This window comes from Oncorhynchus mykiss, chromosome 17, assembly GCF_057628025.1.
Source record: "Oncorhynchus mykiss isolate SJ-2025 chromosome 17, ASM5762802v1, whole genome shotgun sequence".
NCBI lineage: Eukaryota > Metazoa > Chordata > Actinopteri > Salmoniformes > Salmonidae > Oncorhynchus > Oncorhynchus mykiss.
Window position 1 is genome coordinate 49,092,918 of NC_143038.1, and position 22,083 is coordinate 49,115,000.

General features: G+C 39.8%; 1 protein-coding gene across 39 annotated transcripts in view; it reads left to right on the top strand.

The window, feature by feature from the left end:
* The window catches only part of LOC110516128 (transcription factor EB), a 76,444-nt gene that overhangs the window by 26,692 nt on the left and 27,669 nt on the right, over positions 1-22,083 (top strand). For 9 of the 39 annotated variants that reach the window (XM_090205788.1, XM_090205791.1, XM_036950455.2 and 6 more), the window contains exon 2: positions 8,041-8,134. Coding sequence is in view for 17 of the 39 variants with exons in the window: in XM_090205771.1 (XP_090061897.1) it covers positions 6,350-6,396; positions 8,041-8,134 (141 nt within the window). In the remaining 22 variants the exon portion in view is untranslated. Of the gene's footprint in view, positions 1-757; positions 1,247-6,210; positions 6,397-8,040; positions 8,135-11,271; positions 11,390-22,083 lie in introns of those variants that run through there. The other 30 variants (XM_090205770.1, XM_090205772.1, XM_090205773.1 and 27 more) reach the window with 11 other exon arrangements.

The window sequence follows — 22,083 nt, forward strand, 5'->3', positions numbered from 1 at the left end:
AATCCCTCTAATGATTTAGGATTGTGAGTAGGGTAATCTGGTCAAATACTACCTAGAGTGCAGATTTGCACCAGCAGAGGGGGCTAAACTATTTTCTGAACAGACTGGAGAGAAACTCTTACCTGTGTACAGGTAGAATGTGTGGTTGTGGTGGGAGTGAGGGAGGGGGGTTAAAGGACACAGACTGAGTGAACACAGTGCACAGTTCCTGAATGTACAATCCACATATCACTTATTTTTTTAGTAAGCTATCATTCAATCAGTATCAACCTGTTTGGACCAACTTTTCCTTAAAATAATCACAAGGACGGACATGTTTAAAAAAAGTTATCATTGTTGTCATGGTATGGGAAATCTGTGATTCAGTTTGTTGTGGTTGTTCACCTAAATGGTTTGTGCAACGTTTGATTCTGCCTCTGTACTGATGCCTTTGTCTCAGCAATGTCATTCCTTAGGCTGGTAGCTGATGGAAAATGCCCTCATTCATTTCCAGTCAGTCATTGTTAATAGCAGAGGGAGTTGTTGCTCACATGATTGAACAGCATTCTGTCATGTAACAGACAACATTATGGTCTGCTACCATTCTGTTGAAGATACCAAGCACTATAAACATGTCATACCTGTGTGTGTTATCAGAGAGCCTTATCGCTCGGAGAGCCTTATCACTGTGGAAGTGTGTGTGTGGACACTGTGGAAGTGTGTGTGTGTGTCAGTGGAGTTTGTGCGATTCAACGGCGTCACGCCCCTTCTCTCAATCAGAAACGTAGCTGCCCCCTCTTTCTTGGCATTTGTGTCTGTGTTTTTGTGTGCGTTTCAGCCATACTCACAGCTCACAGGGAAGGGGAATGGATTTCCCAGCTTGGGGGCAGAGTTCTGTGGGAGTTCTGTGTGTGTGTGTTTGACAGGGGGCATCTGCTGCGGGGTTCCGGACACTGAGTCCCCTTTGTTCCTCCCACGGACAGCGATATTCTGGACACCCTGGCATTCATTTATGAGGAGGAGGAGGAGGAAACGCAGTTGGTTTGGGGAGGAAGGGGCAGTGACTAACCCTGTCCCTGTGACTCTTTGAGTGGAGAGGCGCGGTGTCACGAGCAGAGACCAGAGAGAGACTGTATAAGAGCTCAACCCAGCTAGCAGAGTACTCTCTCTGAGTGTCTGTATGAACGGTGTGTAGTGGTAGAGGTGTCTGGAATACAGTAACAGACAGTATGTTGATCTGACGATTGTTGAATTGTCCTTCTCCCTGGTAAGGATGTAGGATCATCCGTGTCGTGATCTTTCCCCCCTTCTGCCTCTGTTTCCATCTGGCTGTGGGATTGTCTCTCTTTGGATATAATAGGATACAATATGACTGGACTCTGGAATTTCCTTATGTGTTGGGTTGTGCTACTGACCGTATCAGCAGTTTGTGACTGGACAGTAAGCAAGAAATTAGATATAATTTGTGACTGGACTGTAAGCAAGGAATGAGATATAATTTGTCCCTGGGCAAATAGGTTGTTTGAATACATGCTTTGTGTGGTGGGTTGGTGAGTAGACTGGCTTCATTGAGTCACAGATATATCCTTGTATAATGGATAACTTGCCATGGAGAATGGAACAGTCATGTTTATATAAGATTGGATGGAAATCTCAGTTATGTACATCCGAACTGCTACTGTAACTGTTACTGTAACTAGCTGTTACTGTTACTGCTCCTGTTACTGCTACTGCTACTGCAACTGTTACTGTAACTGCTACTGTTACTGTAACTAGTTGTTACTACTACTGTAACTGCTACTGCAACTGTTACTGTAACTGCAACTGTTACTGTTACTGCAACTGTTACTGTTACTGCAACTGTTACTGTTACTGCAACTGTTACTGTTACTGCTATTGCTACTGCAACTGTTACTGTAACTGCAACTGTTACTGTTACTGCAACTGTTACTGTTACTGCTATTGCTACTGCAACTGTTACTGCTACTGTAGCTGTTACTGCTACTGTAACTGCTACTGTTACTGCTACTGTAACTGCTGCTGCTACTGTAACTGCTACTGCTACTGTAACTGCTACTGCAACTGTTACTGTAACTGCAACTGTTACTGTTACTGCAACTGTTACTGTTACTGCAACTGTTACTGTTACTGCAACTGTTACTGTTACTGCTATTGCTACTGCAACTGTTACTGTAACTGCAACTGTTACTGTTACTGCAACTGTTACTGTTACTGCTATTGCTACTGCAACTGTTACTGCTACTGTAGCTGTTACTGCTACTGTAACTGCTACTGTTACTGCTACTGTAACTGCTGCTGCTACTGTAACTGCTACTGCTACTGTAACTGCTACTGTTACTGTTACTGCTAATGTTACTGCAACTTCTACTGTTACTGTAACTGCTACTTCTACTGTAACTGTTACTGTTACTGCTACTGTAACTGCTACTGTAACTGCTACTGTTACTGCTACTGCAATTGCTACTGTAACTGCTACTGTTACTGTAACTGCAACTGTTACTGTTACTGCTAGTGTTACTGTAACTGCTACTGTTACTGCAACTGCTACTGTTACTGCTACTGTTACTGCTACTGTAACTGCTACTGTTACTGCTACTGTAACTGCTACTGTAACTGCCTCTGTAACTGTTACTGCTACTGTTACTGTAACTGTTACTGCTACTGCAACTGCAACTTTTACTGTTACTGCAACTGCTACTGCTACTGTAACTGCTACTGCTACTGTAACTGTTACTGCTACTGCAACTGCAACTTCTACTGCTACTGCAACTGATACTGCTACTGTTACTGTTACTGCAACTGCTAATGTTACTGCTAGTGTTACTGCTAGTGTTACTGCTACTGTAACTGCTACTGTAACTAACTGTTACTGTTACTTCTACTGTTACTGCACCTGTTACTGTTACTTCTACTGTTACTGCACCTGCTACTGTTACTGTTACTGTTACTGCTACTGTTACTGTAACTGTTACTGCTACTGTAACTGTTACTGCAACTGCTACTGTAACTGTTACTGTAACTGATACTGCAACTGTTACTGATACTGTTACTGTTACTGCAACTGTTACTGATACTGTTACTGTTACTGTAACTGCTACTGTTACTGATACTGCTACTGTTACTGCTACTGTTACTGATACTGCAACTGTTACTGTTACTGCAACTGTTACTGATACTGTTACTGACTGATACTGTTACTGTAACTGTTACTGCTACTGCTACTATTACTGCTACTGGTACTGCTACTGGTACTGCTACTGTAACTGCTAATGCTATTGTAACTGCTACTGTAACTATTACTGCTACTGCAACTGTAACTGCTACTGTTACTGTAACTGCTACTGTAACTATTACTGTTACTGCTACTGTTACTGCTACTGTTATTGCAACTGTTACTTTTACTGCTACTGCAACTGCTACTGTAACTGCTACTGTTACTGTAACTGTTACTGCTACTGCTGCTGCTACTGTTACTGCAACTGCTACTGTTACTGTTACTGCTACTGTAACTGCAACTAACTGTTACTGTAACTTACTGTTACTTCTACTGTTACTGCACCTGCTACTGTTACTGCTACTGTAACTGTAACTGTTACTGCACCTGCTACTGTTACTGCTACTGTAACTGTAACTGTTACTGCTACTGTTACTGCAACTGCAACTGCAACTGCTACTGTTATTGTTACTGTAACTTCTACTGCAACTGTTACTGCTACTGCTACTGTTACTGATACTGCAACTGTTACTGCTACTGTAACTGTTACTGTAACTGATACTGTAACTGTTACTGTTACTGCTACTGCTACTGTTACTGATACTGCAACGGATACTGCAACTGTTACTGATACTGATACTGCTACTGTTACTGCTACTGTTACTGCTACTGTTACTGATACTGCAACTGATACTGTAACTGCTACTGCTACTGCTACTGTTACAGCTACTGTTACTGTTACTGCTACTGTTACTGTAACTGCTATTGTTACTGCTACTGCTACTGTTACTGCTACTGTTACTGTTACTGCTACTGCTACTGTAACTGTTACTGTAACTATTACTGCTACTGTTACTGCTACTGTTACTGCTACTGTTACTGCTACTGCTACTGCTACTGTTTTTGCAGCTGTTACTTTTACTGCTACTGCTACTGTTACTGCAACTGCTACTGTTACTGCTAATGTTACTGCTACTGTAACCTCTACTGTAACTAACTGTTACTGTAACTAACTGTTACTGTTACTGTAACTGCTACTGTTGCTGCTACTGTAACTATTACTGCTACGGTTACTGCTACTGTTACTGGTAGCTGTTACTGCTACTGTCACTGCTACTGCTACTTCTATTGCTACTGTTACTGCTACTGCAATTGTTACTGCTACTGCTACGGTTACTTCTATTGCTACTGTTACTGATACTGCTGCTGTTGCTGTTACTTATACTGTTACTGCTACTGTAACTGTTACTGCTACTGCTACTGGTACTGCAACTGTTACTGCAACTGTTTCCGTTACTGATACTGCTACTGTTACTGCGACTGTTACTGTTACTGATACTGTTACTGATACTGCTACTGTTACTGCTACTGTTACTGCTACTGTCACTGATACTGCAACTGATACTGTAACTGCTACTGCTACTGTTACAGCTACTGTTACTGTAACTGCTACTGTTACTGCTACTGCTACTGTAACTGTTACTGCTACTGCTACTGTTACTGTTACTGCTGCTGCTACTGTTACTGTTACTGCTACTGCTACTTCTATTGCTACTGCTGCTGTTACTGCTACTGTTATTGCAGCTGTTACTTTTACTGCTACTGCAACTGCTACTGTAACTGCAACTGCTACTGTTACTTTAACTGTTACTGCTACTGCTACTGTTACTGCAACTGCTACTGTTACTGCTAATGTTACTGCTACTGTAACTTCTACTGTAACTAACTGTTACTGTAACTAACTGTTACTGTAACTGTTACTGCTACTGTTGCTGCTACTGTAACTGTTACTGCTACGGTTACTGCTACTGTTACTGCTACTGTTACTGTAACTTCTACTGTAACTGCAACTGCAACTGTTACTGCTACTGCTACTGCTACTGCTACTGTTACTATTACTGATACTGTAATTGTTACTGTAACTGTTACTGTAACTGTTACTGTAACTGTTACTGATACTGCAACTGTTACTGCTACTGCTACTGTTACTATTACTGATACTGTAATTGTTACTGTAACTGTTACTGTAACTGTTACTGTAACTGTTACTGATACTGTTACTGCAACTGTTACTGCAACTGCTACTGCTACTGTTACTATTACTGATACTGCTACTGTTACTGTTACTGTAACTGTTACTGTTACTGTAACTGTTACTGCAACTGATACTGCAACTGCTACTGCTACTGTTACTATTACTGTTACTATTACTGATACTGTAACTGTTACTGATACTGTTACTGATACTGAAACTGTTACTGCAACTGTTACTGCAACTGTTACTGCAACTGTTACTGCAACTGTTTCCGTTACTGTTACTGCTACTGTTACTGCGACTGCTACTGCTACTGTTACTGTTACTGCTGCTGTTGCTGTTACTGCTACTGGTACTGCTACTTCTATTGCTACTGCTACTGTTACTGCTGCTGTTACTGCTACTGTTACTTATATTGCTACTGCTACTGCAACTGCAACTTCTACTGTTACTGCTACTGTAACTGTTACTGCTACTGCTACTTCTTTCGTTGTCACAGTCAGTGAAAAAAAATGTATTTCGAAGCTTAATGTTATCTTCTGTAATTTATACTGAAATTGGTAGTGTCCACTGGCTACTGATACTGCTCCTATATTAGGGCTATAATGTGTGTCTGTTGTATTTGGAAGTGAAATAGTCATTTCTCAGGTCTGAATCAGTTCCTGATTAGTGGGGCAGGATGAAAACCTGGAGTTCTTTGGACCTGAATGTGAAGAGCCCTTGTTTATGGTTTGTGGTTGATATGGATGTTTCCCTGGCCTAGTGTAACAGGAAGTTGTTGCCTCACTCCTGATCTTAGGAGTTGTGAAATCCAAGGCGATGAGGAAGGGAAACATAGAGTTGTGCTTGATTTGGTGATCTAGCCCTTTTGTCTTTACCTAAGACTGTTTTGAATATGAAAAGGACTGCACCTCTCATTGTAAAGTGTATTTCTCTCTTCGTCTTTTCCACTGACATAAAGATGTGGACAGGTGAAAGCTGCATCCTGGTAACGTACATGCTGAGCTCCTCCTCTTCCTCCCTGTCGAGCATAAGGCCTCAGAAAGCCTCCGCCATGCTGGGTGGCCCTCCGCTTGCCCTCTGCTTTCTGATCAGTGCCAATGAAGGAGATGAAGCTACTTTGGGACTTGAGATCTACCCCATTTAAGTAATGTGCTGAGCTCATGGTTTCGGAGGGTAGGCCGGAATATGGGGGGGTATTTTTAGAGTTCTGTTGACTCCAAACTAACAGAACAGGAGATGAAGGGATGAATGTGTTATTAGTGTGTAATTTCTCAGTTTGTCTGCTAGTTCACTGAAATGGATTTCAGAACCTTACATGTTAAGTCATAATATATGAGCAGCTTCATAAATCACAGCCTCCTCAGGTGTATATGCCGTTGTGATTAATGCTTTCGAGAACTATTGCAGCCAAATGTAAACTCCTCATCACATCATGCACATACGCACACACACCCACACGGTCCATTGCATCAATTGTTTTGGAAAGTAATTTCTATTATAAGCTTGAGCATGTCCACCTGTTGCCTCACCATGGCCTATGATGCCAGACCACCTGACTAGAACAGTTCCTTCTACTACTGTACTATCACCATGTACTCCCTTCTACTACTATACTATCACCATGTACTCCTTCTACTACTATACTATCACCATGTACTCCCTTCTACTACTATACTATCACCATGTACTCCCTTCTACTACTGTACTATCACCATGTACTACTGTACTATCACCATGGCCTATGATGCCAGACCACCTGACTAGAACAGTTCCTTCTACTACTGTACTATCACCATGTACTCCCTTCTACTACTATACTATCACCATGTACTCCTTCTACTACTATACTATCACCATGTACTCCTTCTACTACTGTACTATCACCATGTACTACTGTACTATCACCATGTACTACTGTACTATCACCATGTACTACTGTACTTTCACCATGTACTACTGTACTATCACCATGTACTCCCTTCTACTACTGTACTATCACCATGTACTCCCTTCTACTACTATACTATCACCATGGCCTATGATGCCAGACCACCTGACTAGAACAGTTCCTTCTACTACTATACTATCACCATGTACTACTGTACTTTCACCATGTACTACTGTACTATCACCATGTACTCCCTTCTACTACTGTACTATCACCATGTACTCCCTTCTACTACTATACTATCACCATGGCCTATGATGCCAGACCACCTGACTAGAACAGTTCCTTCTACTACTATACTATCACCATGTACTCCTTCTACTACTGTACTATCACCATGTACTCCCTTCTACTACTGTACTATCACCATGTACTCCCTTCTACTACTGTACTATCACCATGTACTCCTTCTACTACTATACTATCACCATGTACTCCCTTCTACTACTATACTATCACCATGCACTCGCTTCTACTACTATACTATCACCATGCACTCCCTTGTACAACTATACTATCACCATGTGCTCCCTTGTACTACTGTACTATCACCATGTGCTCCCTTGTACTACTGTACTATCACCATGTGCTCCCTTGTACTACTGTACTATCACCATGTGCTCCCTTGTACTACTGTACTATCACCATGTGCTCCCTTGTACTACTGTACTATCACCATGTGCTCCCTTGTACTACTGTACTATCACCATGTGCTCCATTGTACTACTGTACTATCACCATGTGCTCCATTGTACTACTGTAGTATCACCAGGTACTACCTTGTACTACCTGAATGTGTATAGCTGTATCTCATTGGTTTCTCTCTCTCTCTGTCTGTAGTTTGCAGCCCACCATCTCCGGGGTGTCTAGAGATGTAGAGATCAGCGTGAGGAGCACAGCCCCATCTTTCCCAGCAGCACTTTCTCACCAAGAGGTAACATAACATCACTGTATGTTTATACAGTGCCTTGCGAAAGTATTCGGCCCCCTTGAACTTTGCGACCTTTTGCCACATTTCAGGCTTCAAACATAAAGATATAAAACTGTATTTTTTGTGAAGAATCAACAACAAGTGGGACACAATCATGAAGTGGAACGACATTTACTGGATATTTCAAACTTTTTTAACAAATCAAAAACTGAAAAATTGGGCGTGCAAAATTATTCAGCCCCTTTACTTTCAGTGCAGGAAACTCTCTCCAGAAGTTCAGTGAGGATCTCTGAATGATCCAATGTTGACCTAAATGACTAATGATGATAAATACAATCCACCTGTGTGTAATCAAGTCTCCGTATAAATGCACCTGCACTGTGATAGTCTCAGAGGTCCGTTAAAAGCGCAGAGAGCATCATGAAGAACAAGGAACACACCAGGCAGGTCCGAGATACTGTTGTGAAGAAGTTTAAAGCCGGATTTGGATACACAAAGATTTCCCAAGCTTTAAACATCCCAAGGAGCACTGTGCAAGCGATAATATTGAAATGGAAGGAGTATCAGACCACTGCAAATCTACCAAGACCTGGCCGTCCCTCTAAACTTTCAGCTCATACAAGGAGAAGACTGATCAGAGATGCAGCCAAGAGGCCCATGATCACTCTGGATGAACTGCAGAGATCTACAGCTGAGGTGGGAGACTCTGTCCATAGGACAACAATCAGTCGTATATTGCACAAATCTGGCCTTTATGGAAGGATGGCAAGAAGAAAGCCATTTCTTAAAGATATCCATAAAAAGTGTTGTTTAAAGTTTGCCACAAGCCACCTGGGAGACACACCAAACATGTGGAAGAAGGTGCTCTGGTCAGATGAAACCAAAATTGAACTTTTTGGCAACAATGCAAAACGTTATGTTTGGCGTAAAAGCAACACAGCTCATCACCCTGAACACACCATCCCCACTGTCAAACATGGTGGTGGCAGCATCATGGTTTGGGCCTGCTTTTCTTCAGCAGGGACAGGGAAGATGGTTAAAATTGATGGGAAGATGGATGGAGCCAAATACAGGACCATTCTGGAGGAAAACCTGATGGAGTCTGCAAAAGACCTGAGACTGGGACGGAGATTTGTCTTCCAACAAGACAATGATCCAAAACATAAAGCAAAATCTACAATGGAATGGTTCAAAAATAAACATATCCAGGTGTTAGAATTGTCAAGTCAAAGTCCAGACCTGAATCTAATCGAGAATCTGTGGAAAGAACTGAAAACTGCTGTTCACAAATGATCTCCATCCAACCTCACTGAGCTCGAGCTGTTTTGCAAGGAGGAATGGGAAAAAATGTCAGTCTCTCGATGTGCAAAACTGATAGAGACATACCCCAAGCGACTTACAGCTGTAATCGCAGCAAAAGGTGGCGCTACAAAGTATTAACTTAAGGGGGCTGAATAATTTTGCACGCCCAATTTTTCAGTTTTTGATTTGTTAAAAAAGTTTGAAATATCCAATAAATGTCGTTCCACTTCATGATTGTGTCCCACTTGTTGTTGATTCTTCACAAAAAAATACAGTTTTATATCTTTATGTTTGAAGCCTGAAATGTGGCAAAAGGTCGCAAAGTTCAAGGGGGCCGAATACTTTCGCAAGGCACTGTATCTCTGTGTGTTCCTGTGTGTTAGATACTGTATTCAGAGAGAAGGGGAGAAGCAGGGTGTGCCAGGGCTCATTTAAAAAAGGATTGCTATGTGAATGTGACTTCCCTGGTTAAATCATGGTTAAAAAAGAGAAGGTGAGAGATTGAGATATTCCTGGTCAGGTGGTATGACGTGCTAGTGATCAATCTTTAAGGAACTGGTGCCTGGGGTCACCTGGATTCACCTGCTCCTGACTCCTAACCTTTCTCTGTCCCTGTAGAGAAGCAGGGAAACCCCCAAACTCTCTGTTCTCTCTCGGGAGTCTCTGTGGTTGAGTCTTCTCAAACCACCTCTCCTCTCACAGAGTGGATACAGGCCGGCTCTGTCTGTGATCTCAGACGACGGTCGGTGTGTGCTTTGTGTGTTTAAAGTGTATTAGGTGTATCTGCTCTGAGGGTGAGCAGCAACTGTATACCATACACTGTCTCTCACAGTAAAGGAGGGAACCACGGAGGAAGTGGTGAGATGTGTGTGTTTCTCACTACCTACAGCGGTGTCTTGTATTGGATGACACTGCATCTGATGTAACCAAAATAAGATTCAGTAAAATGTCCCTATCATTTCCCATCAGACACCAGCCAAAGTTTCAGACTGAGAAATAATGGTTTTCAAATACCTGCGAATCAGATACAGTCGCTATTCAATTATACTGAATATCTATTTCTTGTTTTATCTACAGTACATCAAAACAGACCCTGGATCAGAAAAGTCAGTGGCAATACAGGAGCAGGGTTATGGTGTGTGTGTCTTTGGGGAAGTGTTGGGGGTCTGTGGGTTTAGAAGTTTAAGGTTAAGTTGTGTGTGTATAGTCAGAATCACGGTTAGGGTGTGTATCCATGGTCGTCGGATGCAGCTGTTTGTGTGCGTGAGACCAAACGGGAAGGAACAGGGGACTCACACTGTCACCATAGCAACTCTGACACATGACACCCCACCCTGACACCCCACTCGTCTGAGGTGTGTAGGTCTGCCGGTAACGGCTGTGTACCGGCTGTATGTTGGCATGCCACGGACACATTAGCGGAAGGTCTGTGTTCTGTGACAAGTGTTCCACACGGGCCCACGCACGAGACACAACACACAAGGGGACGGGCACAGGTACCAAATCTGACAGACCTCTCACCCACTCCTTCCTACTACCACATATACACGCACGCATACACACACACACACACACACACACATGCACACATGCGCACACACACACAGGGCTCAGGGGAACAGGGTGTTCTTCAAAAGGGGAACAGAGAGTGAGGAGTTATTTTGGGCTTTAGGTCGTGCCGACAGACATTTCACAGCGGAAAGGTGTGTGTGTGTGTGTGTGTGTGTGTGTGTGTGTACAGGCTTGTGTTTGTGGTAGTGAGAAGGGGGGTAGAAGTCTGTATGATTTTAAACCTGTGCCCGTCCCTTACTGGACAATCCTGGAACCCCCTTACCCAGGAATGACCAGTCTGTACTGATTGATTGGAACCTGGCTGAGATGAGCAGGAGGGCTGATTACACTCCAGTAAGATTACTACACTGTGTACTGGACACACTCGACATAATGCTGAGGGAGGTAAACATGCAGGATTTCATTCATACTTCTTCTGTTTGCTTGTGTTATTCATACAAATATCTTACACAGTATTTGTGAGCATTAAATGGATATGAAAGGAGGATGGGAGCGGAAAGAGTTGTCATTGATCTTAACCCGTTGTGATAACATGCACGAAGATAAGTTCGTTGTTGTCACTTTGTCACATCATGAATTGGCACCCGGACAGCCTATCATATCATGGTTTCCTTTATATGTTGAAATATAAACAGGTGTCTGTGTGCATCTATATCATCTTTCTATTCATGACGGTATTAAACTTCCATGAAAACTGTTGTACCAATGTCAAACTGTGTGTGTGTGGTTGTGTCTCTCAATGTGTGTCCTTCTATTGTCTATATTCATGTGGGTAACTCCAGGTGTGTGTGTCCTTCTATCCTCCCATTCCTCCTCCTGCAGCGTTGCTGTGCCCCTGCCATGGAAATAGACAGCTGCCTTTTTATTCTCTGGCACAGATGACCCACAATCCAGTTATAAACACACCCCTTATTTAGCTCTGCCCTGGGCAGAGACTGTAATAAGGAGTGTGGGTGTGGGTGGGTGTGCAGCCCTGATTTAGCTGCTGTGGGATGGCCGTTATAAGGAGCTAGCGGCAATGGCACCACCACAACTATAAATACACTCACACACATTAACAACCTGAGCTGATGTTCCAGCTTCTGTTCTCTCTGTCTGTCTGTGTGTCCGTGTGTGTGTTCGTGTGTGTTCGTGTGTGTGTGTGTCCGTGTGTGTGTCCGTGTGTGTGTCTGTGTGAGTACATCTCTGCACATGTACAATGTATGTGTAATTCCCAATGCTTGTACAATGTATGCTGTGTGTCTGTGTGCACGTGTATTTATGTTAGTACGTAAGTATCTGCATGAATATCAGCGAGTAAACGTGTTTGTGTTTGATTAATCTGTAGTGTAGTTCAGTTCTAATCACTGACCCTGCCCCCCTCCCACTCTCTAATGAGAGAGAGCTTTGAAACCAAGCCACTGTGACATCACAGCACCCGGCACACAATGGCTGCTTTTTGCACACACCGCGTCACAGATGCCTGAAGAACTGAGTGTATGCCAGGCAACTGGAGGGCCATGTGGGAGAACCCACTGCCGGGTAGCGGTTTGTCAGTAAGTGAGATGTGGAAGGAAGTGAAACCATGTGTGTCAGCAACAGGAGAGGGGAAGTAGAGAGGTACCCATGTACAGTATATTAATCTATGTATTACGTATCATTGCCACCATGCAAAGCTACATGTACAGTGCATTCAGAAAGTATTCAGACCCCTTGACTTTTTCCACATTTTGTTGTTACAGCATTACTCAAATGGATTAAATAGTTTTTTGCTCCCTCATCAATCTACACACAATACTCCATAATTACAAAGCAAAAACAGGTTTTTTGTTTGTTTGTGCAAATGTATAAAAAAAAAATTATAAAATGAGAATTTTGAGAGTCTTTGGGTGCCTTTTGGCAAACTCCAGGAGAGCTGTCCTGTGCCTTTTACTGAGGAGTGGCTTCCGTCTGGCCACTTTCATCAAGGCCTGATTGGTGGAGTCCTGCAGAGATGGTTGTCGTTCTGGAAGGTTCTCCCATCTCCACAGAGGAGCTCCATCAGAGTGACCATCATATTCTTGGTCACCTCTCTGACCAAGGCCCTTCACCCCGATTGCTCAGTTTGGCCGGGCGGCCAGCTCTAGGAAGAGTCTTGGAGGTTCCAAACTTCTTCCATTTTAAGAATGAGGAAGGCCACTGTTTTCTTGGGGACCTTCAATGCTGCAGAATTGTTTTGGTACCCTTCCCCAGATCTGTGCCTCTACACAATCCTGTCTCAGGGGCTCTACGGACAATTCCTTTGACCTCATGTCATGGTTTTAGCTCTGACATGCACTGTTAACTGTGGGACCTTATATAGACAGTTGTGCCTTTCCAAATTATGTAAAATCAATTGAATTTACCACAGGTGGACTCCAATCAAGTTGTAGAAACATCTCAAGTATGATCAATGGAAACAGGATGCACCTGAGCTCAATTCCAAGTCTCATAGCAAAGTGTCTGAATACTTATGTAAATAAGTTATTATGGGGTATTTTGTGTAGATTTCTGAGATATTATATATTTCATCTATTTTAGAATCAGACTGTAACATAGCAAAATGTGGAAAAAGTCAAGGGGTCTGAATACTTTCCGAATGCACTGTAACTGCCAAAATAAAGTAAACACCAACATAAAGTGTCTTAATAGGGTGTTGGCCCACCATGAGCAGCCACAACAGATTCACTGTGCCTTCATATAGATTCTACAAGTGTCTCTGGAACTCTATTGGAGGGATGTGACGCCATTCTTCCATGAGAAATTCCAGTTGGTGTTTTGTTGATGGTTGTGGAAAACTCTGTCTCCAGAATCTCCCATAACTGTTCAATTGGGTTGATCTGGTGACTGAGACACACACACCATTTAAACCCCCTATGCATCTTTGAGGCCCCTCTTTCAAAGTCACTGAGATCTCTTCTTCTAGCCATGTTAGACAAAATAATGACAAACTGGGCATTTTATACAGCACTCTTAGCATGATGAAATATTAATTGCTTAATTAACTCTGGAACCACACCTGTGTGGAAGCACCTGCTTTCAATATACTTTCTATCCCTCATTTACTTTGTCATCACGGTGAGCGTGAACAGAGTGTGTATGAGAGTGAGAGAATGCACTGGCAGCACTGAGCATTGAATGAGGTGGTGTCCCGTAGGGTAGCTCAACCAGATAGAAGTTTTGCCATTTTCGCATAATATTTCCAATCGTTTACCTTGGGGTAGGAGTAAAAAGTATATTTGGAACTGAACATGATTAACTATGTTGAGAGTGTTCGCATGCATTAGCATTAAGCTAAGCTAAACTTTGCCATATCACACAAAGGTTTGCTTCTGAATGTTTTTTATTTTATTTATTTATTTAACCTATATTTAACCAGGTAGGCTAGTTGAGAACAAGTTCTCATTTGCAACTGTGATCTGGCCAAGATAAAGCATAGCAATTCAGCTAGCATTCTAAGCTAAACCAGCTAGATCACATTGAGACATGCTGGGAGACTAGCATGTTGAACTAAACCAGCTAGATTACAATAAGATGTCCTGAAATCATTGGCATGCTAACATGAAGGGCCAATTCGTCAGGGACTTTGTTTCTATTGTGTTTTTGACTGTACATTTGTTTGTGTGTAACTCTGTGTTGTTTTTGTCACACTGCTTTGCTTTATCTTGGCCAGGTCAGAGTTGTAAATGAGAACTTGTTCTCAACTGGTCTACCTGGTTAAATAAAGGTGAAATAAAATCAATAAAAATGAAGCTCAACTAGATCACCAAGATGTGCAGGAAATATCATCATGCTAAGCTAAACTTAGGAGTGGACTTGTCCCTCTGGCTGGCATTCCTAGGCGAGCTGATTGAGTTTGAAAATGTAATCACCCAATTCGTCAGAGCCTACAAATACAACCAGAGGCATTGTGTCTGTCAGTGTGTAGCTAGTGGTAGTAGTAATAGTGGACATGAGTTTTTCTTGGTCAGGTCCTGTTTCTGATGTAGCGCATTTGCAGAAGTAAAAGTGATCGAATTAGAAGTGCATGTAGTGGTGTAATAGTGTTAATAGTAGCAGTAGTAGTGGTGTAATAGTGTTAATAGTAGTGGTGTAATAGTGTTAATAGTAGTGGTAGTGGTGGTGTAATAGTGTTAATAGTGGCAGTAGTAGTGGTGTAATAGTGTTAATAGTAGCAGTAGTAGTGTTGTAATAGTGTTAATAGTAGTAGTAGTAGTGGTGTAATAGTGTTAATAGTGGCAGTAGTAGTGGTGTAATAGTGTTAATAGTAGCAGTAGTAGTGTTGTAATAGTGTTAATAGTAGTAGTAGTAGTGGTGTAATAGTGTTAATAGTAGCAGTAGTAGTGGTGTAATAGTGTTAATAGTAGTGGTGTAATAGTGTTAATAGTAGTGGTAGTGGTGTAATAGTGTTAATAGTAGCAGCAGTAGTGGTGTAATAGTGTTAATAGTAGTGGTGTATTAGTGTTAATAGTAGTAGTGTAATAGTGTTAATAGTAGTAGTAGTAGTGGTGTAATAGTGTCAATAGTAGTGGTGTAATAGTGTTAATAGTGGCAGTAGTGGTGGTGTAATAGTGTTAATAGTGGCAGTAGTGGTGGTGTAATAGTGTTAATAGTAGTAGTAGTAGTGGTGGTGTAATAGTGTTAATAGTAGTTGTAGTAGTGGTGTAATAGCGTTAATAGTAGTGGTAGTGGTGTAATAGTGTTAATAGTAGCAGCAGTAGTGGTGTACTAGTGTTAATAGTACTGGTGTATTAGTGTTAATAGTAGCAGTAGTAGTGGTGTATTAGTGTTAATAGTATCAGTAGTAGTGGTGTAATAGTGTTAATAGTAGCAGTAGTAGTGGTGTATTAGTGTTAATAGCAGTAGTAGTAGTGGTGTAATAGTGTTAATAGCAGTAGTAGTAGTGGTGTAATAGTGTTAATAGCAGTAGTAGTAGTGGTGTATTAGTGTTAATAGTAGTAGTAGTAGTGGTGTATTAGTGTTAATAGTATCAGTAGTGGTGTAACAGTGTTAATAGTAGTGGTGTAATAGTGTTAATAGTAGTGGTAGTGGTGTAATAGTGTTAATAGTAGCAGCAGTAGTGGTGTACTAGTGTTAATAGTACTGGTGTATTAGTGTTAATAGTAGCAGTAGTAGTGGTGTATTAGTGTTAATAGTATCAGTAGTAGTGGTGTAATAGTGTTAATAGTATCAGTAGTAGTGGTGTAATAGTGTTAATAGTAGCAGCAGTAGTGGTGTACTAGTGTTAATAGTACTGGTGTATTAGTGTTAATAGTAGCAGTAGTAGTGGTGTATTAGTGTTAATAGTATCAGTAGTAGTGGTGTAATAGTGTTAATAGTAGCAGTAGTAGTGGTGTATTAGTGTTAATAGCAGTAGTAGTAGTGGTGTAATAGTGTTAATAGCAGTAGTAGTAGTGGTGTAATAGTGTTAATAGCAGTAGTAGTAGTGGTGTATTAGTGTTAATAGTAGTAGTAGTAGTGGTGTATTAGTGTTAATAGTATCAGTAGTGGTGTAATAGTGTTAATAGTAGTGGTGTAATAGTGTTAATAGTAGTGGTAGTGGTGTAATAGTGTTAATAGTAGCAGCAGTAGTGGTGTACTAGTGTTAATAGTACTGGTGTATTAGTGTTAATAGTAGCAGTAGTAGTGGTGTATTAGTGTTAATAGTATCAGTAGTAGTGGTGTAATAGTGTTAATAGTAGCAGTAGTAGTGGTGTATTAGTGTTAATAGCAGTAGTAGTAGTGGTGTAATAGTGTTAATAGCAGTAGTAGTAGTGGTGTAATAGTGTTAATAGCAGTAGTAGTAGTGGTGTATTAGTGTTAATAGTAGTAGTAGTAGTGGTGTATTAGTGTTAATAGTATCAGTAGTGGTGTAACAGTGTTAATAGTAGTGGTGTATTAGTGTTAATAGTAGTGGTGTAATAGTGTTAATAGTAGTAGTAGTAGTGGTGTATTAGTGTTAATAGTAGTAGTAGTAGTGGTGTATTAGTGTTAATAGTATCAGTAGTGGTGTAACAGTGTTAATAGTAGTGGTGTATTAGTGTTAATAGTAGTGGTGTAATAGTGTTAATAGTAGTAGTAGTAGTAGTAGTAGTAGTGGTGTAATAGTGTTAATAGTAGTAGTAGTAGTGGTGTATTAGTGTTAATAGTAGTAGTAGTAGTGGTGTATTAGTGTTAATAGTATCAGTAGTGGTGTAACAGTGTTAATAGTAGTGGTGTATTAGTGTTAATAGTAGTGGTGTAATAGTGTTAATAGTAGCAGTAGTAGTGGTGTAACAGTGTTAATAGTAGTGGTGTAATAGTGTTAATAGTAGCAGTAGTAGTGGTGTAATAGTGTTAATAGTAGTGGTGTAATAGTGTTAATAGTAGCAGTAGTAGTGGTGTATTAGTGTTAATAGTAGTGGTGTAATAGTGTTAATAGTAGTAGTGTAATAGTGTTAATAGTAGTAGTAGTAGTGGTGTAATAGTGTCAATAGTAGTGGTGTAATAGTGTTAATAGTAGTAGATGTAGTGGTGTAATAGTGTTAATAGTGGCAGTAGTGGTGGTGTAATAGTGTTAATAGTAGTAGTAGTAGTGGTGTAATAGTGTTAATAGTAGTGGTAGTGGTGTAATAGTATTAATAGTAGCAGCAGTAGTGGTGTAATAGTGTTAATAGTAGTGGTGTATTAGTGTTAATAGTAGTAGTAGTAGTAGTAGTGGTGTAATAGTGTTAATAGTAGTGGTGTAATAGTGTTAATAGTAGTGGTGTAATAGTGTTAATAGTAGTGGTAGTGGTGTAATAGTGTTAATAGTAGCAGCAGTAGTGGTGTACTAGTGTTAATAGTACTGGTGTATTAGTGTTAATAGTAGCAGTAGTAGTGGTGTATTAGTGTTAATAGTATCAGTAGTAGTGGTGTAATAGTGTTAATAGTAGCAGTAGTAGTGGTGTATTAGTGTTAATAGTATCAGTAGTAGTGGTGTAATAGTGTTAATAGTAGCAGTAGTAGTGGTGTATTAGTGTTAATAGCAGTAGTAGTAGTGGTGTAATAGTGTTAATAGCAGTAGTAGTAGTGGTGTAATAGTGTTAATAGCAGTAGTAGTAGTGGTGTAATAGTGTTAATAGTAGTAGTAGTAGTAGTAGTAGTAGTGGTGTAATAGTGTTAATAGTAGTAGTAGTAGTGGTGTATTAGTGTTAATAGTATCAGTAGTGGTGTAACAGTGTTAATAGTAGTGGTGTAACAGTGTTAATAGTAGTGGTGTATTAGTGTTAATAGTAGTGGTGTAATAGTGTTAATAGTAGCAGTAGTAGTGGTGTAACAGTGTTAATAGTAGTGGTGTAATAGTGTTAATAGTAGCATTAGTAGTGGTGTAATAGTGTTAATAGTAGTGGTGTAATAGTGTTAATAGTAGTAGTAGTAGTGGTGTATTAGTGTTAATAGTATCAGTAGTGGTGTAACAGTGTTAATAGTAGTGGTGTAACAGTGTTAATAGTAGTGGTGTATTAGTGTTAATAGTAGTGGTGTAATAGTGTTAATAGTAGCAGTAGTAGTGGTGTAACAGTGTTAATAGTAGTGGTGTAATAGTGTTAATAGTAGCATTAGTAGTGGTGTAATAGTGTTAATAGTAGTGGTGTAATAGTGTTAATAGTAGCAGTAGTGGTGTAATAGTGTTAATAGTAGCAGTAGTGGTGTAATAGTGTTAATAGTAATGGTGTAATAGTAGTGGTGTAATAGTGTTAATAGTAATGGTGTAATAGTAGTGGTGTAATAGTGTTAATAGTAGCAGTAGTGGTGTAATAGTGTTAATAGTAGCAGTAGTGGTGTAATAGTGTTAATAGCAGTGGTGTAATAGTGTTAATAGTAGTGGTGTAATAGTGTTAATAGTAGTGGTGTAATAGTGTTAATAGCAGTGGTGTAATAGTGTTAATAGTAGTGGTGTAATAGTGTTAATAGTAGTAGTAGTAGTGGTGTAATAATGTTAATAGTAGCAGTAGTGGTGTAATAGTTGTTAATAGTAGTGGTGTAATAGTGTTAATAGTAGCAGTAGTGGTGTAATAGTGTTAATAGTAGTGGTGGCGTAATAGTGTTAATAGTAGCAGTAGTGGTGTAATAGTTGTTAATAGTAGTGGTGTAATAGTGTTAATAGTAGCAGTAGTGGTGTAATAGTGTTAATATTAATGGTGTAATAGTAGTGGTGTAATAGTGTTAATAGTAGCAGTAGTGGTGTAATAGTGTTAATAGTAGTGGTGTAATAGTGTTAATAGTAGCAGTAGTGGTGTAATAGTGTTAATAGTAGTGGTGTAATAGTGTTAATAGCAGTGGTAGTGGTGGTTTAATCGTGTTAATAGCAGTAGTAGTGGTGTAATAGTGTTAATAGTAGCATTAGTAGTGTTGTAATTGTGTTAATAGTAGTGGTGTAATAGTGTTAATAGTAGTGGTGTAATAGTGTTAACAGTAGTAGTGGTGTAATAATGTTAATAGTAGCAGTAGTAGTGTTGTAATTGTGTTAATAGCAGTAGTAGTGGTGTAATAGTGTTAATAATAATGGTGTAATAGTAGTGGTGTAATAGTGTTAATAGTAGCAGTAGTGGTGTAATAGTGTTAATAGTAGCAGTAGTGGTGTAATAGTGTTAATAGTAGCAGTAGTGGTGTAATAGTGTTAATAGTGGCAGTAGTGGTGTAATAGTGTTAATAGCAGTAGTAGTGGTGTAATAGTGTTAATTGTAATGGTGTAATAGTGTTAATAGTAGCAGTAGTAGTGGTGTAATAGTGTTAATAGCAGTAGTAGTAGTGGTGTAATAGTGTTAATAGTAGCAGTAGTAGTGGTGTAATAGTGTTAATAGTAGCAGTAGTGGTGTAATAGTGTTAATAGTAGTGGTGTAATAGTGTTAATAGTAGCAGTAGTAGTGGTGTAATAGTGTTAATAGCAGTAGTAGTAGTGGTGTAATAGTGTTAATAGTAGCAGTAGTAGTGGTGTAATAGTGTTAATAGTAGCAGTAGTGGTGGTGTAATAGTCTTAATAGTAGCTGTAGTAGTGGTGTATTAGTGTTAATAGCAGTACTAGTGGTGTAATAGTGTTAATAGTAGTGGTGTAATAGTGTTAATAGTATCAGTAGTAGTGGTGTAATAGTGTTAATAGTAGCAGTAGTGGTGGTGTAATAGTGTTAATAGTAGCTGTAGTAGTGGTGTATTAGTGTTAATAGTTGCAGTAGTGATGTAATAGTGTTAATAGTAGCAGTAGTAGTGGTGTAATAGTATTAATAGCAGTAGTAGTGGTGTAATAGTGTTAATAGTAATGGTTTAATAGTGTTAATAGTAGCAGTAGTAGTGGTGTAATAGTGTTAATAGTAGTGGTGTAATAGTGTTAATAGTATCAGTAGTAGTGGTGTAATAGTGTTAATAGTAGCAGTAGTGGTGGTGTAATAGTGTTAATAGTAGCTGTAGTAGTGGTGTATTAGTGTTAATAGTAGCAGTAGTGATGTAATAGTGTTAATAGTAGCAGTAGTAGTGGTGTAATAGGATTAATAGCAGTAGTGGTGGTGTAATAGTGTTAATAGTAGCAGTAGTAGTGGTGTAATAGTATTAATAGCAGTAGTAGTGGTGTAATAGTGTTAATAGTAATGGTGTAATAGTATTAATAGCAGTAGTGGTGTAATAGTGTTAATAGTAGCAGTAGTGGTGGTGTAATAGTCTTAATAGTAGCTGTAGTAGTGGTGTATTAGTGTTAATAGCAGTACTAGTGGTGTAATAGTGTTAATAGTTGTAGTAGTAGTGGTGTAATAGTGTTAATAGTAGTGGTGTAATAGTGTTAATAGTATCAGTAGTAGTGGTGTAATAATGTTAATAGTATCAGTAGTAGTGGTGTAATAATGTTAATAGTAGTGGTGTAATAGTGTTAATAGTAGCAGTAGTAGTGGTGTAATAGTGTTAATAGTAGCAGTAGTAGTGGTGTAATAGTGTTAATAGTAGCAGTAGTAGTGGTGTAACAGTGTTAATTGCATCAGTAGTGGTGTAATAGTGTTAATAGTAGTGGTGTAATAGTGTTAATAGTAGCAGTAGTAGTGGTGTAATAGTGTTAATAGTAGTGGTGTAATAGTGTTAATAGTAGCAGTAGTGATGTAATAGTGTTAATAGTAGCAGTAGTAGTGGTGTAATAGTGTTAATAGTAGTGGTGTATTAGTGTTAATAGTAGCAGTAGTAGTGGTGTATTAGTGTTAATAGCAGTACTAGTGGTGTAATAGTGTTAATAGTAGCAGTAGTAGTGGTGTAATAGTGTTAATAGTAGCAGTAGTAGTGGTGTAACAGTGTTAATTGCATCAGTAGTGGTGTAATAGTGTTAATAGTAGTGGTGTAATAGTGTTAATAGTAGCAGTAGTAGTGGTGTAATAATGTTAATAGTAGCAGTAGTGGTGTAATAGTGTTAATAGTAGTGGTGTAATAGTGTTAATAGTAGCAGTAGTGATGTAATAGTGTTAATAGTAGCAGTAGTAGTGGTGTAATAGTATTAATAGCAGTAGTAGTGGTGTAATAGTGTTAATAGTAATGGTGTAATAGTGTTAATAGTAGCAGTAGTGATGTAATAGTGTTAATAGTAGCAGTAGTAGTGGTGTAATAGTATTAATAGCAGTAGTGGTGTAATAGTGTTAATAGTAGCAGTAGAAGTGGTGTAATAGTGTTAATAGTGGCAGCAGTAGTGGTGTAATAGTAGCAGCAGTAGTGGTAGTTGATGTAGTTGTGGTTTGTGTTTGGCTGGTCCTGGTTAGGTGGTGGTTCTCTGTGTGCTGCCATGCTGTAGTAGTGATGACTCTTGGAGTCAGAACGCTGTGCGTGCGTTTGGACCAGCCAGTATGCACAAAGCGGGCACTGAAATGTACACGGTGGACAACAGGCGGCCTCAGTCCTTCTCAATAGGAGCTGCCCTTCTTATTGTACCTCACACACAGTGAGCTTCTCTCTCTCTTTCCCTTCTCTCTCTCCATGCCCATGTATGGCCTGTGTATCTGATGAAGGTTGAGATGTCTTCTCTGATTGGTTGATGTCTCTCTGGCATGGCTTCTTATTGTGCATCTGGATGAAACGGTAGAAACATACTCTCAGGCCAC